The sequence below is a fragment of the Gymnodraco acuticeps genome, unplaced genomic scaffold (genome assembly GCF_902827175.1).
Source record: "Gymnodraco acuticeps unplaced genomic scaffold, fGymAcu1.1, whole genome shotgun sequence".
NCBI classification, from domain to species: domain Eukaryota; kingdom Metazoa; phylum Chordata; class Actinopteri; order Perciformes; family Bathydraconidae; genus Gymnodraco; species Gymnodraco acuticeps.
The window spans coordinates 196541-214205 of NW_022991948.1; the positions used below are offsets into that span (position 1 = coordinate 196541).

General features: G+C 41.8%; 1 protein-coding gene across 2 annotated transcripts in view; it reads left to right on the forward strand.

The window, feature by feature from the left end:
• mpv17 (mitochondrial inner membrane protein MPV17) overlaps positions 1-17665 on the forward strand; it is a 31172-nt gene that overhangs the window by 4791 nt on the left and 8716 nt on the right. For both annotated transcript variants that reach the window (XM_034200597.1, XM_034200598.1), the window contains exons 3-4: positions 824-939; positions 7455-7547. In XM_034200597.1, the coding sequence (XP_034056488.1) occupies positions 824-939; positions 7455-7547 (209 nt within the window). The remainder of the gene's footprint in view (positions 1-823; positions 940-7454; positions 7548-17665) is intronic.

Here is a 17665-nt window from a genome sequence, read left to right on the forward strand (position 1 = left end):
GACAAGACCCTCTTTTTCGACACACTTTTCAAAGTCAAAGTCAACTTTATTGTCAATCTCAAAATATGTTTGGACACACAGAAAGATCGAAATACTGTTTCCCCACAGTCCTGAGGTATAAAACACTCGCACATTAAAAGGCAAGAACACTCAAAATAACCGTTGACTTCAAGTAAGCAGCATATATATAAAAAAAGATGATGTGGGAGTGCAAAAATGTCGTCCCCTACAACAAAGCAGCTCAAGAGATGCTCAACTCCACCTCTGAGGACATCTCCAGAGATGCATGGTTGGCAGCAGCTTGGAAGCAGGAGTGGGAGTCAGCCAGGCCCGCCCGAATCCACCGTTACATCTGGGACCCAGGAGATGGCGCCATTGGAGGAGACAACCTACCGCGCCGGCAGTGGACCACTCTGAACCGTCTACGAACTGGGGTCGGTCGCTTTAAAACATCGATGAAGACGTGGGGCTTGGCGGACAGTGCGGCATGCGAGTGCGGTGACCCTGAGCAGACCGCTGTCCATATAATCACCATCTACCCCTTATATAGACCACCCTCGGAAGCCGGCCTCTTAGACCTAGGACCAGAGATGCGGGCATGGCTACACGACACCGAGTTGGACCTCTAACGTTACACGAAAGAAGTAGCGTAACAATTGACTGGTGCTGGAGTTTCTTCATCTTGTCACTGGAGAAACCTTCTTAGCGACTTGTATGTCGAAATAGAAAGTGTATAACCTCCTCCACATGTGTACAATAATCCACGTGTATCATACCGTTTATCCTCGCCTGTATCCTCAACTGAGTCCTGGTTGTCCTGCAGGGTCTCTGATGGGCGTTGGGGACGTGATCTCTCAGCAGCTGATCGAGAGGAGAGGGCTCAACAACCACAACGTGCAGAGGACCGCCAAGATGATGAGCATCGGCTTCATCTTCGTGGTAAGAGGGAACCCTTGAGTTGCATTTTGATGGAGTGAAAAGTACGAGTTTTGTTATGATTTGATTCAGTCAAAAAAGTATTAAAAAGGAATAATGACAATTAAGAAAATAAATAAAATCACAATATAAAAAGTAATAATAAAATAAACATGTCGGCTATCGAATTATAATCACAGAATATTACAAATATTTTAAAATTCCTTAAAAATAACCAAATACTATCAAAGAACGTATAAATAAAAAGACAAGATACAAAAAGAATGATAAATAATTTAGCTCTTGGTTGAACATTTGTTTTAATCAACAGAGAGCTGTATTCAGAAAGCATGGCTAATTCTGACTTCTCTGTTTTTATAGAAAAGTGTTGAATTAGATAATCTCTTTTAATACAGTTCATATTATTATCTATAATAAAGAGATTGTGAATAATGAAATCCCCTTTAAGTTATAAACTCACCAAGCTCCCAATATTAATAAGATCATTTGTAAAAGCGTACTGTAAACTGTGATGACGAGATACAACAGGTACTATCACATTACATGTCACTTATAAGACGCTTTTATCCAAAGCGACTTACATACTCAATACTGTGGGCAATCCCCACAGGAGCACGCTCTAACCACTGCGCCACCCGCCTACTATCATTGTTGTATATACAATAAGCTTTGTTGGTGTCTGTCTGGGTGTCACGGCTGCGGCTGCTGTCTGCTCGTTAACCTGTCCTAGGATTGTTTTCAGCTGTGTATGTTATATGTATATGAGATGCGCCGTTGCCCGGACGCCATTGGATGCCAGTTTCCTGTCCCTCCTCCGGTAGGCGTGACCGAAGATCTGGATTGGAGCAGGTTGGGCCCGACTCACCAATCCCTGCCCACACCTTCCGGGGACTCTTACAAGAGTGTGTCTATCTCAGTTAGACAGGAGAGGTCTGAATCTGTGTCAGACGTCTCTCGGTGCTCTCCTTATGTTCTGTGTAGCTCTGTGCTATTTCTGATACAGTGGTTAGTTAGGGTGTGTATTCTGTGATTTGTGATGGGGTCGAACTTGTGCGAGACGCCTCACTATTTTAGCCTTAAGTGCCCATAGTGCGCTATGACTGTGATAATCTGTGACCTTCGTTTTGTGTAGCGTTATTTTGAACAGATAGCTGGTTTTAAGAGCCTGTATTTTTGGTTATATCATCTTTATTTTGAGTTTATTATTAAAAAAATCAACCTCTTACCAAGAACACCTGGTTTCGTGTTGCTTCCCTTTTACCCTAAGCGAGCTGGGGACGTAACTTATTTGGGGGTACACTTCCTCGATTCGATGCACTATCCACGGCAAGTGATGGCTCTCAAGATGTGGTGAGGATTAAAGTCCGCATAGCACGTCTTGAGATAGAGGCTAAGGAGCGGGCCGGGCAGGCACAGCTACAGTTTCAGCTAGAAATAAGGAAGCTGGAGCTGGATGCGCAGACACACGCACCAGCCCCACCCGCAGGTATGACACCCAGTTCCACTAACTTGAATTCTGTTGGCTTTGATATTAGCAGAAATATTTCTTTGGTTCCGGTATTCCGTGAGACTGACAAACATATGTGGAGTTCGGCAGGGAAAAGGGAAGCATGTCCGATAAATGGGTCACAACCATAAAGCGAATGATTTTGCTTCTCTGCGAGAATTGCTTCTGTTAGAAGAATTTAAGAAATGTTTGCCGGATCGTATTGTGGTGTAGAGTGTTTTACTGTTGCGAACCTGGGCATGTCATTGCCAACTGTTTGTCGCTGAAACGCAAAGAGCAGCCGCAGTCAGGCACATTATGAGTCCTTATGAATTTGTTAGTCCTTCAGAGTCTGTTAGTCCTTCAGAGTCTGTTAGTCCTTGAGAGGTCAAACATTTTCTTTAGGGAGAAATGTTTGATTTTTAGTTGTGTTTAGCGTGTATTGTGTGTGGAGATTTCCTTCGAGTCTTTTGGTCCTTCAGAATTATTAGGTAGGTTTAGTAGTAGGCATGGTTAACAAAACTGTGAGTTTGTGTCTTAAGGGGGGGGGGGTGTCACGGCTGCTGCTGCTGTCTGCTCGTTAACCTGTCTAGGATTGTTTTCAGCTGTGTATGTTATATGTATATGAGATGCGCCGTTGCCCGGACGCCATTGGATGCCAGTTTCCTGTCCCTCCTCCGGTAGGCGTGACCGAAGATCTGGATTGGAGCAGGTTGGGCCCGACTCACTAATCCCTGCCCACACCTTCCGGGGACTCTTACAAGAGTGTGTCTATCTCAGTTAGACAGGAGAGGTCTGAATCTGTGTCAGACGTCTCTCGGTGCTCTCCTTATGTTCTGTGTAGCTCTGTGCTAGTTCTGATACAGTGGTTAGTTAGGGTGTGTGCTTAAGTGTGTATTCTGTGATTTGTGATGGGGTCGAACTTGTGCGAGACGCCTCACTATTTTAGCCTTAAGTGCCCATAGTGCGCTATGACTGTGATAATCTGTGACCTTCGTTTTGTGTAGCGTTATTTTGAACAGATAGCTGGTTTTAAGAGCCTGTATTTTTGGTTATATCATCTTTATTTTGAGTTTATTATTAAAATCAACCTCTTACCAAGAACACCTGGTTTCGTGTTGCTTCCCTTTTACCCTAAGCGAGCTGGGGACGTAACACTGGGTCTCTGTGACATCAGTGAGCATATGTTAAGCTACATGATGAAGTTCATGGAGCATTCAGCAGCTTAGAAATCATATTTTTAGATCTATAAGCGACTATGTATGACGTGTATGACGCACTCGCATGCGTATCCATGTTCTGTATCTCTTCATGCCTTTGTTAGTTTGTGAATTCACTTTCTCCCCGTCCTCTGACAGCCGCACAATCCACCGCAGCGGAGGCAAAGTTTATTTATATTTCCATAATCGTCTTATGTTTGGCCAATCTGCCGCCTCGTCCTTTTAAACGATAGAAAAAGGATGTATAGCAGGGGTAGACATTAAGGGTATTGTCACTGTATTATCACTGGCCCCACCATTGTAACCACTGGCCCGGAGCATTCGTCCAAAAAAAATCGACTAATAATGAAGATAATTAACACATTTGTTGCAATAGTAATTTATGCACTAACTACATTACTACTTGTACTACAACATTTGAATCATCAGTTCTTCCTCATTTTCCTCAATTGTTCATATTTGGTTTATTAAACTAATGATATTGTGGTCATTGTTAAAAAATGTCTGCTATTATTATGAGTATTATTATTTGTATAATGCACTTTCTGCCTTCCTGTCATTAGGAGTTAGACATGTAATGGCTGTAGATTAGATTAGATCCTTGATTATCCTAAACTGCTGGGACATTTCCCTAAAGCCAATACCTTTATATTGTCTACTCTTCACTTACTTGTCAGCATAGGTCGGCATTGATGTACAGAGCCGACAGAAGACCTTGTTTATATTGGCATCATATTGAGAGGTGCAGTGACGCATCCTAAAACCAGGAAGTAAGCTGCTGGTTCCCTCGACAAAAAGCAATGGGATTTCTCCACAGGGTTTTGGAAAATAGCTGGAAATAAGGTCTGTGGAAAACAAACCTGTTTGATAAATGCACGTTTTGTTCAGCCGGATAATCTCCACATGTCTACCCTACTTTTATAATGTTCGAATCATAAATCTAATCGATAGATTATAAAAGGGTTTTAGGACGCGTCACTGCACCACTAGAAGCCAACTCCATCGATCAAGCTGGCTGAAACGTTCTCTCCCTCTTCTTCTCATGCTCCCTGTCACTCTCCTTTAACTCCTCCGGTGACTTTCTTTTATTTGAAGATTGTTTTTTGCCCGGCGCTTGGCCGGTTACCGCTGGTATTAAAAACATTTGGCGAATGGTTAGGTGGCGCGATAGTCTGTAGTGAAGGAGCGCGCTCCCGCTCAGGGGAGCCTGCTCGCGCTGCGCTCCACAGCAAACAGCTGTTTGCTTTTCACCCAACAACGACAACCGACTCACGAAACGCTATGTTGTGGCGTTAATAAACGAAACAATTTAACTAAATTGCTAGTCAAAATACCAATACCACAGGACACATTTTTTTTAAACAATATTTTTAGTGGCCCGAGCGGGCAAGTGGAAAGTACGTTATGCTAGCCCGGGGTGTCTAAATAATGCTTCCGGGCCAGCGGGCCATTTATAATGTCGAGCCCTGTAATAGAAAAAGTCTTCACACACACAATTTTGAGTTTATCAATGTCGAGTAAAGCTGCTCCAGAGCCACTATTTCAAGCATACTAAGTCATCGAGTGCCGCCGAAGGACTGTTCCAATGTCCAGCATACTTGGAATTCTACCGAGCCCGGCGTACTTCGTACCAAGAAATTTCGAGGCTGCACATGTGTAGACTGCACAGTCTTAAAATCCCCACAATGCTTTGCGCACGGACCAATTTACAAATCTTTGGCGGAAATCACGCCACATTTAAGGCGGGGCCTCGCATATGACGCACACCTGTTCACAATTCTTCGTTTTCCGAGGCTAGGAAGGACTCTTGCCTCGCTTCTGAAGCAAGTGACTCGGAAGACATGTGCTACCAAGCAAGCGTCCTCGACATTGAGAAAGACCCATGGAGTCATTGAGAAACTGAGAAACATCATCATCTGGAAACACAACCGTCTCATAACTCATCTTGGATCAAACTTCCTCACATCAATAATATATGAGGTTTAGAGGCTCTCGTCTAATTGATATTCAGACTGCACGGAGATAATAACGTGCAAGATGGAAAACTATAGACAGATGAACACAGAGGTTTCTTTAGCGTGATGTGTGGAACAGATTGAATTATGAAACAGTATTGGATTAGCCATTCAAATGTATGTTGACTGCATTCAAGATGATTTTGGAAATACAGTTTCTCCTAACAGAGGAATTGTCGTGTTAACACCAACGTTTATTACGTGTGTCCTTGAAGTATAAATACTTTACTAGCTAGTGGTCTTCTTCGTTCCTATTTGATTTAACACAATACCATGCCCTCAACTCACACAATGGTCTCCTTCTGATTTTGCTGCGTCAATATCAAATATAACAAATGTTGATGTTTTAAACCGCTGGTTGAAAAGAGGGTACAAGAGTTCTTAACCCTCCTGTTGTCTTCGGGTCAAATCTGACCGATGTACTACTTTCATCAGTCGTAACTTTTTTGTTTTAGATTCGATTGCATTAAGGCTTCATGATATCCTTCACAGTAGACCTTTGAAGATATACAAGTGCTAATCACACTTTCATTGCATTTTGGAGGATTTAGTCAACTTTGTAACACCCATGGTGTTCCTGGTGTTCCCCCATAAGAAAAGGAATTAGTAACCATCCGGATAAGATAAAACACACACACACACACACATACTCTAGATGTGTTCCCCCCCCCTTATGTGCCCATCCCCCCTTGTGAATCACACCTGGCACACACACATACACACACAGAACAATTTGATACATGTCCTGCTCTTATGTGCCCCTCCCCCCACATGGATCACACCCGGTACTCACAAACACACAAACACACACACACGGAACAATTTGACACATTTCCCGCTCTTATGTGCCCCTCCCCCCACATGGATCACACCCGGTACTCACAAACACACAAACACACACACACGGAACAATTTGACACATTTCCCGCTCTTATGTGCCCCTCCCCCCACATGGATCACACCTGGCACATGCAGTACATGTTCAGTGTCTGTTCTTTGTATATGTACTGCAGTGTCTCATGTATACCAGTAGTCTGATACCATATGTACAGTTTGAAAGGGGGTTAAATTAAATGTGGTGATGATTAATGTTTTTTGTGTTAATGCACGAATACTAAAGTAAGGGGGGAAAACGAAGACAATAGGAGGGTTAAACGTTCTAAATAAATATCGTCCAGTTAGAAATCGTTTAAATCAATGCTGGCGCTTTCTAGGAAATGATTAATAACAAGTCATAAACCTATTGTATGCACAACACGTTAGCAGAGCAGCAGCTTCACTTCTCCATGGGTGTTCTTCTATATGTTTGGTTAACTGGGTTTAAAAAATAAAACATATTTATAACTGTGTTTGAGGATTTGGATTATTTTGAGTGATATTTCCATTGCAAAAACTGATAGAAATCATACTTTTGAATTATTATTCTCATTTTAATAAATATGTAATTAAATGTATATGATGGTTTGATTCTCCTGATAATATATTTTAAATAAAAGTCTGAATAATTTAACACATTTTGCGCCTTTTGCAATTTGGACGTTACGCCATACAGTATGTCCATATTTCCAATAAAATGTAGATGAATTATTGAGCTCTAATTCATTGTAAAATGTTCTTTATTCTCTAAATCTTGTCTCCTTTTCTCGTTCCTTTTCATTTGTTTCATGTTGTGTAATCATCACTTATGTTAGTTGTAAACACTTTAGGTATCCACTGTGGTAATTGATAATAAAACTGTACAAAACAAAGAAAATAATCCATAATAATCATATTTTGTTGTCTGTTTTAACATCACAGGGACCAGTCATCGGCTCTTGGTACAAAGTCCTGGACCGCCTGGTGGTTGGAGGAACTAAAAGTGCTGCCATGAAGAAGATGCTGGCTGACCAGGTGAGGAAAACAAACTAATCCCAATTAAGCTCGACTGAGGCTGAGGATGAAAAAGAGTTAAAGCCTTTCAGTTTCTTTGTGTCATCCTGATGTGAGGAAATTATTTCTCTGTGGTCGGCACTCATCCTCCCTGTTGGCAACTAATGAGCTGAAGACACACACACACACACACACACACACACACACACACACACACACTTGGTTGATTATTGTACCATCAGGCTCCTGACACCTGGCTTTAGTCGTTAATGAGAAAGGCTACAGTCTTCATTTATACCCGAGACAAATAACTATCTTTTACAAAGATAATATGTAATAACACAAATCCCTGCAGAATGATGGCAGACAGAAAGAAAACACTTCCTTGAGGGTTTCCAAATAATACAAACTGGTATTTTAGTAAATGTATAATATATGTAATGCTTCTCATTGCTTACATATATTTATATTTTTAATTGTATTATTATTTCAAATGTTCTATGTTTACCTAAACTTTAGATCTTTGTATCTAGGGCATATTTTGTCACTTATCTAAAAAACAACTATATTTTAATAAGTCTCCAGATTTACATTGAACTTTTAAAAAATGTTCATTTTTCTTTAATTTATTTCCTTTTTTTAATATAAAATACACTTTTTAAGACGTATTAAAATGCTACATCTCTGATTGTCTTCTCTAGATGAAGACACCGGGGTGGAAACACTAAGATCAATCAAAGCCTGCTGCAGTGTTTCTCCCTCTGTTTGATTCAGCAGAACAAATGCAGCTTAAAGTGAAACACCACAGAAGAAGAGCGCAGAGCTTTCAACATGCTGAAATATTTACTGGAGCTAAGGGTCCGCTGCTCCGCCTGAATAGAGATGCGTCCCTCAGTACGAACTCAAGTGTTGTTGGAGATGTGAGCGAAGCATCTGCTGCGTCAGACTTACATATCAGCTGCACGTCACTGGAGCCCCACGTCAGCCTGGGAGGGGTTTCACTTTATCTTTGAGCTTCTTAGAGTAGAATAAAGTCCACAGTTCTTTTGTTCATGTCAAGTTCTTCCGGGTTTTGGCCTGAATTCAGTGTTTTGCCCGAACTTGAGAGGCTGGAGGGCAACAGAGGACGCTTGGACCACTCAGATTCTTTCTTTTGTCTCTATGTTCTGCTCAGCAGTTCTTTATAAGACACTTTCTATCAGACTTTGCATCAGATTCTCATCACGTTGAAAACCTTCAAAACACAAGAGGACAAACAAATGTTAGTTCACATGCAAATACAATTATAAACATTTTGTATGCCTCCTTGCATTATTTCTAATAATAATAATAATAATTCAGTCACATTCCGGCCTTTTCAGGGTATTATAATTCAAATGATAAATTGTGAGTTATTTTACAAACACATTATTAACTTAAAGGTGGGGTAAGTCTGAGAAACCGGCTCGAGAAACACTTTGTCACGGAGGTGATCTCTGGGCCCATAGATCTCGGCCTCCGTTACGGGATGTTTAGCTTCATTGCTGTTGAAAAGTGTTCCCCTTTCCCCATGTTGCTGCTGATTGTGTGCACCTGGTGCCCTGTGTTGTCTCCTCCCCCCCACCTGTGTCTAATTGCTGATTAGTGTGTGGGTATTTAGGCTCTGTTTCCCTGTCTGTTAGGGGGCTGGTAGTGTGTGTGAGGTCCTTGTGGCTGGTGACTGTCCTCACGTGAACAGATTGAGGCTGTGTCATGTGCCCGTGAGTAATAAATGGACGTTCTGCCTCCTTGCTTGGTCGGGCCGCTCAACGGTCAGCTTCACAGCAATGAATATCTGAAGTGCTTTGACAAAAAATCCATAACAAAACATGTCATCTGTGGAAGCCGTGGCGCTGTAAAAAGCACGACCAATCATCTGAGCCGGCCCGGCTAAAGTAACTGGATGGCCTACCTGCCTGTCAACCTTCCATCTGTGCACAAACTCATCTCGTGCCCTCATTTTCCGGTTGTGTATTTTCAAATTCTAGCGCACTCGAGCTGCTTTCTCCAAACGTACCTACCCCACCTTTAAATGAATTAATAAGGAAGTATCTTTCTCTACTTGAAACCAAGCTACCCAGAAAACCTCACTGAACACCATCTGCGCTATCAAAATATAAACAAAACGGAGCGCACACAAACCACGCTGCGTAAAAGACGTTGATTGCGCAACAGCACTCAACAGATCAAGAACGCAATAAACAACAGAGAAACATACCAACGGCGTCTCTGAAGCCTCTCACACAGTGGATGTTTCTCAATGTCGAGGACGCTTCCTTGGTAGGACATGTCTTCCGAGTCAGGTCCATTAGAGGCGAGGCAAGAATCCTTCCTGGCATTCGGAGAACGAAGAATGGAACAGGCTAGCAGGTGTGCGTCATATGAGAGCCTTACATTTTCCGCCAAAGATTTTGGAAATCGGTCCGTGCGCAAAGCATTGTGGGGATTTTAAGACCGCGGAGGATACACATGTGCAGCCTCGAATATTCCTGCAACGAAGGACGCCGGCCTCCGTAGAATTCCAAGGAGCCTGGACATTGGAACAGTCCTTCGGCGGGACTCGATGACGTAGCATCCTTGAAATAGTGGCTCTGGAGCATCCTTCCTCGACATTGAGAAACACCCACCCACTGTCGCCAACTTCTCCCTCCGTGGCTTTGGGAACAAAGAGCGGCCATCATAATTCCGGCCCCTTTTGTTGCCGTGTTACCGGAAGCGGCATTCATATTTTTTAATAACAGCTCGCTTATCATTCAGAAAAATTTGCCTACGCTATTCAAAATAAAACGTATTGGTATTTTTGGTATTGAATAGGGGTGCACCGAATGGGAAATTCTTGGCCGAAACCGATACCGAAAATAGGAAACAGTTGACCGAAAACCGAATGCTGAAAGGCCGAAAATGATTAATAGAAATATATATATATAATGTATACATTTTTTACCAATGTTGTTCAGCTACCTGATTATGGAAATAGACATGATTATGGCAAAACTTAACTTAAATAATAATCACTATTATGGGTCCATAAAACATTTATTCAGCACTTTTGAATGCATACAGTACATTTATATATGTCATGTATTATTGCTAAAAAACATTATGTCGCAGTCTTAGTGTCGCCAACTCGTTTCTAATATGCAAAGACAACAAATGCGTCTATGATGTATTTTCGATCAGACGAGATCTCTCTCCCCCGTCTGTGTGCGAGGGGGCGGGGCAGTTTACACACACGCAGCTGCTACATGCAGCGGAGCACACTGCGGAGATGGCGGAGAGAACGCGCTCCGAGGTGTGGTTAAACTTTACCCGTCTCGATGTGGAGAATACTTGTTACCATAAGTGCAATAAGAGTTTAGCATGTAAGCACGAGCAATTAGTCTAAACATTTAGCAAAAGTGCACCGCATGCAGACGAAGGAATGTACCGGGTTCGACCGTCTTTCTAGCAGCTCTGTAGCTCCATCACGAGTAACGTTTCCACGTCAGGTGTTATGTATGCTAGCAGCAACACACGGAGTTAACTACATGATACAAACATGGGTTAATGATTAGAGGAAACTGAGTTATTTAGTTTGTTAAAATTTCAGCTATTCTGTTTACAGTCTGTCATCAGATTATTTAATACGATTTGTTAAAGGCTCAGGGCAATCTCGATGATAAAGGTCAATGTTCCCCCCAGGGTTCGAGTTATGTGGGAGCCAATGGGAGCTGAGCTCCCATAAGGAGGGGTCTGAGCTCCCACGGACGCAGTGAAATCATACATCTGTGGGGGTCGCTAATACATTACCAACCATGGCCGTATCCACCATTGAGGTCACCGAGGTCCGGACCTCGGTAAAATTTTGCGAGCTGTGTATATAACAAAACTTGTGAAATAACTGCACTAAACGGGGTTCTTTGTAGTACTTCCATTTACTGACCATGGGGGCGCTGCATAACTACGTAGCCTTGATTAAAGCAAACAGAAGAAGACAACATGTATCAACCATCAACAAACCACCGCAGCCCGGACTTGTATCGGAGCAGCGAAGGAGTGATGTGGTATCTAGAGATCTGAGTCCAGCGGGCTTCTTGTGTTTCTGTTCCTCAGAGGACATCATATGACCAGCAGATCCTGTGTGAACGCTCTACGTTAGTCAGTGGACGTCCGACAACATGCACACTAACTTTTATTGCAGCTATAGGCTATACTTTGATTTAAATTGCGTGAATAAACTAGCTAGAGAGCTACAGTTAATTACATTCATCCAATGTCAGAAATGGATTACCTTTTAACAAACGTTGTAATGCTTTTCTTCATTTCAATTTGAGTAAAACATTGAAGATATAACATTGTATTTTCTTTTTACACTGACTCAGATATAATGAAAAGACTACGTCAGTTGAAGCTCAGCTTTGGTAAGAGAGAGACAGGACAGGCAGAGAGAGAGAGAGAAAGTGATGGAAGTCAGGGCGGAACTGCAGGTACAGTCACACAGAAGAATGTAGGCTTAATAACCCCATCTATCTATCTAACTATATTATCTATAACAATAGTCTTCATTTATATACAATAGGCATCATTTTAAAACAACATACATATATTGCAGTTATGATGTCATAATAACATACTTTTGAGAATCAAACAAAACAGATTTAAATTAAAAAAAATAATGCAAACAAACAAGTGAAATGAACTAAATTGCTGAATTGCTTTTAATTCATTGGCAGGAGCGACAAGTGAGGAGGAGCAAACATTTAACAATGAGGGAGAGATTGAACAAAGAGAAAGAGTAGAGGACAGAGAGAGTAATGGAAGAGAGGCTGCAGGTTATGGAAAGGAGAGAGACATGGAAATGGAGACTGAGGGAAATAGCACAGGAGACACAAGGGGACAAGAGAGACCAAATACCAATACTAGAGTAGACCAGGCCGGAAGAGAGGTGGCAGGAATAGATGAGAGAGAGAGATGATAACGGTCAAAGAGAGACAATTCTACATGAATTTGATCCAGCCAAGTATAAAAATAAAGCACTAACTGATGAAGAAAAGTACTGCCTTCTCAAAAATAAGTGGTTCAAACATGAACATAATTACCCCAAAACAAAGTTTGGTGAAAAGCAATTACGCTATAACATGAAGTGGGAGGAGAAATATCCTTGGCTAAGATATTCTGTTTCAGAAGATTCCACCTATTGTTCCATTTGTATGTCATTTAGTAAAAAACAAAAAAACACAATCTTCATAAATGACGGATTTCGAGACTGGAAAAATGCCATTGGAGAGAAGCGGGGCATCATTTCTAACCACAGTTGTAGTCCAGCACACCTACATGCCTCGGAGCTGGCTGAAAATGTTCTGTCAGTAGCCCAAGGGCAACAGAAAAGCATTCATTCTGTTCTGAGTGATGCATATGCAGAGAAGGTTGGAATGAATCGCAAAGCTCTACTTTCCATTATTGATGTTGTCATTAATCTGTCAAAGAGGAACATAGCACTGCGCGGTAACTGGACAGGAGAAAGTGAAGATGGCAACTTTAATAATTTCCTCACCTGGAAGTCTGCATTTGATCCCACACTGAAACATCACCTTGAGACAGCAGCAAAAAATGCCAAATACATTTGTCCAGGGATTCAGAATGAATTAATTGCATGTTGTGAATCTGAGATTCGGGAGGACATAGTAAAAGAAATTCAAAAAGCCAGGTTTTTCACAGTCCTTGCAGATGAATCAATGGATGTGAGCGGGATAGAACAGCTGTCTATCTGCATTCGTTACATTAACCATGTTAATGTAGCCGAAATATGTGAGGAGTTCTTGAGTTTCTGTCTTCTTGCCAAACAAGATGCTGCTTCAATTACAGAAGCAATTCTCTCTCAGTTGGAGAAGTGGGGTCTCGAGATTGACTATCTCAGGGGACAGGGTTATGATGGCGCCAGCGCAATGAGTGGGCATGTGAGTGGAGTACAGCAACGCATGAAAGAGCTTCAACCCCGGGCCCTTTTCACACATTGTTGAAGCTATGCACTCAATCTTGTGGTAGTCCATGGATGTTCTGACATCCCCCTTATTAGGAACACCATGGCTACCATTGAGAATATTGCAGTTTTTCTCAGCATCTGCTGTCTGAAAACACATGTTACAAGAAGAACCAAAAGGAAGCATGGAAACACTCAAGTGTCAAAAGGAAAACAGGAGGTATACCACTCATGTCGGACACACGCTGGGGCTCCAGAGGGAAGACGGTGGGTGCTTTCCTGGATTACTTCAAATCAGCCCACTCTGCACTCACAGATTTGGAATTAAGAACATCATCAAACTCAAACAAGGCTAACAACCTACAACATAGTATGGAGTCCTTTGACACAATTGTCACGGCTGTCACAATTAACAAAATTCTAGGCTACATCCAGCCGTTGACTAAAGAGTTACAGATATACACCTAATATTGACCTTGACCGCATACAAAAAGGCCAGAGAGGTGGCTCAGGTCATTTCTAGTCTAAGGAAGGATTATGTGATATTTATGCAGTCAATAGAACTGGCCAGCACCATAGATGTGGTTCCATCAAAAAAGCGAGTTACCAATAGGCAGCAAAACAGAGCGAACACACCCTCACAGTCAATCGAAGAACACTACAGACTCAATCTGTTCTACCCTTTTATTGACCATGTGACAAGCCAACTGAACACCAGGTTTGTGGGAAACTCTGAGCCAGCCATGCTTGCTACACACCTAATTCTGTCAGCTTTGTCCAGACTCACAAAAGACAAGCAAGAAATGATGGTGTCATGGTACAGAGAAGACCTACCTCAGCCATTGACCAGGAGATTCACAGATGGAAGGTAAAGAACCAACCTCCAACACTCCTGGTATTGACGGCAAAAGACACATTGAATATGATAAATGTTACCCCAACATCCACTGTATCCTCTCCATCTACCTCACACTTCCAGTGACCACCTGACGTATAGTTTTGGCATTTGATAGAAAATAGCGTGATAATGCTTAAAAATGTGGCACTTCAAGAAATCTTAATTGAACCCAAAACATGATGCCACTGCCCTCACCATGAGAAAATTAACGCAGACACACGCAAAACACGAAAACACACACAAACAAACACATGTACACAACAACATACAATATTGATTTATATAGTTTCTTAAATAATTGTGTTTACTTGAACAATTGAATTAAACATTGGAAAATGATTGTTGACAATGTTTTGTGATCATTTTAGCCTCTTCTGCATGTCCAGATCATTAATAGTGACAATCAACTGATTCTTATGCATTACACTTTCAAAAAGAATTGATATTGCAGCCCACTGACTTGATTTGAAATCAATATATTATCCAATTTCGGAACCCCCTGAACCCCCTGAGAAGGTTTGGACCTCGGTATTTACAAAATCCTAGATACGGCCCTGTTACCAACAACCATTATTTTAATCACAAATAATGCATGTGTCAATGTAAGTATTATTTACGTTAACGAGGTAAATAGGCTAAAAGAAAAACATGTTTTCCAAAAGAACAACTTATCTCTTGAATGACAATATGCCTGCGCTGCACCTCCAAGGTGCGCAATACATTATTGCGCAATCTATGCCTGTGAGCGTGCTGCGCGAGCCGAGATGATGTGTGTGTGCGTAGTTGAACCTTTTCATATTTAAGTTTGTAGCAAGTAAAGGGCTGCTGGCAGGCCCGGACTGGCCATCGGGAGGACCCGTAGGTTTCCCCATTGCCTGGCGAACATTTTTTTTTTAATGTAGGCTATTGTGAACGCAACGTTGCGCAAATGTGGGTTTACCTCACACAGGGGGACAGTCTGTCGACATGATGTGGCCTATGTTTCATATGGGTGTTTCCATAGATCTAGTCTCTTTATTTCCCCCTCAAAATGCACCAGATTAATGCATTTAACTCAAAAATTTAAAAAATATCTTACCGGGGGGCATGCCCCCGGACCCCCCTTGAGGATTTGAGGTCCACCCCCAAAATATGTTCACATGGATAGGTTCCCAAATACATGTGCACATTTTTTTAAATAGTAACCCCTGTCCATATGTTTATTATTGGTGTGTGTTTGAGTTTGAGTGTTTCAAAGACCCCCATAGAGCTCAGTTTATAACTCGAACCCTGGTTCCCCCCCCCCCCTGTGAGCCAGCCGCGAGCATGGTCGCCGCGTCTTTATTACGTCATCACAACAACACGTTAGGTTACCAACGTAAGCCTGTTCTGACATTCGGTGATATTTTTTCGGTGCTAAAACCCTTTCGGCCGAAAGCCGAAAGGGCCTTTTTAACCATTTTCGGCCGATAATTTTCGGTGGCCGAATATTCGGTGCATCCCTAGTATTGAACAATACTATCAAAATAATAATAATAATCTAAATGAAAATACATCAAAATAATTATTTATCCGCCCGTTTTTTCAAATCTTCCTTTATCATTACATTGCATTTAGCTGACGCTTTTATCCAAAGCGACTTACAATAAGTGCGTTCGACCAGGAAGACACAACCTTGAAGAAAACAGAATCATATAAGTACATCAGGTTTCATAGAGCCACAACATTTCAAGTGCTACTCAACTGGCTTTAGATAAGCCAGTCCTTTATTAGTATATAAGTGCTTTGTTAATAGTTCTATCTCTCGAAGTGGAGTCGAAAGAGATGAGTTTTCAGTCTCCCCCGGAAGATGTGTAAGCTATCTGCTGTCCTGATGTCAATGGGGAGCTCGTTCCACCATCATTTTGGAGCCAGGATAGCAAGGGATGCATATTGTTGACTTTTTTACGATACCGATACCACTGAACGATACCGATACTCAACCGATACATATCGTGATACTTTGAAAATGTATCATCCCACAATTACTCCCATGAAGCGCTTTACGATATAGTTAATGAATATTCAATTCAATTGTGGGACTTCTTGGACCTTTTAGTTCTGAACAAACAATGAAAAATACATAAAAAATATGAAGAAAACCGATGATGGAATATCTTATATAACACCGGCCATCAGGTGTGCCGCGTGAATAGCACATCTTGTCAATGCAAACAGACCGTTATAGCACCGTTATAGTTAATGTTAAACCTGAGATTCGACTAGAGAACAAATACATAATAGAATAAAGGTCATGAGATCTCGGCATTGCACAAACAAACAAATCTCATCTTTAAAATCAGCATTTGCCTTCACTGGTGAGAGAAAACAAATCCCATCAGTTCATTTGTGGGACTTTTACCTTTCTAGTATTGAACAAACAAAAATACATAAAATATGAAGAAAAACGATTATGCAATCTAATTTATTACACCCGCCATCACGGGCCACGGACTCACTTTTAAAATTCACTCACTTTTAATATATATATTTTTTTTTTAAAGTATCGAAACCGGATCTGATTTCGCTACGGTATACCGTAGCCACCAGTAACCGGTATTTTGGTAATACCCTAAGCAAACCCACGTGTTTTTGCTGATGGGAACTTGGGTCCCCCTCGCAGCGAGAGTGCAGCGAGTCGTTTGGTTGATGCAGAGCGTAGTGCACGCGCTGGGGTGTACGGTTTAACCATGTCCTGGATGTAGGAAGGGCCAGATCCATTCACAGCACGGTAAGCAAGTACCAGTGTCTTGAAGTGGATTCTAGCAGTTACCGGAAGCCAGTGAAGGGAGCGGAGGAGCGGAGTGGTGTGGGAGAATTTAGGAAGGTTGAAGACCAGACGAGCCGCTGCATTCTGGATGAGCTGCAGAGGTCGGATGGCACATGCAGGTAGACCAGCCAGGAGGGAGTTGCAGTAGTCTAGGCGTGAGATGACGAGAGCCTGGACCAGAAGCTGCGTTCTCCTGTAGTCTTAATGTACGGAGGGTGCATATCAAGCTGGTTTATTCTCTTTGGTCTGACAACATTTATTCCATCTGGCAAATGAAGTGAAGCTTCATCTACATTTTCTTTTTACTTGGATTTTAAAATGTTGGCTGATTTAAAATCTTCAGTTTTCACAAAGCCCCCCCAAACAATTAACTCTCAATCAAACCATAAAAGAAGCACCAACATAGAACATATTCTTACCTAAGAAGGGTGATCACATTTTTTACATTTATTCCAAACTGCATCAAATGAATGTTC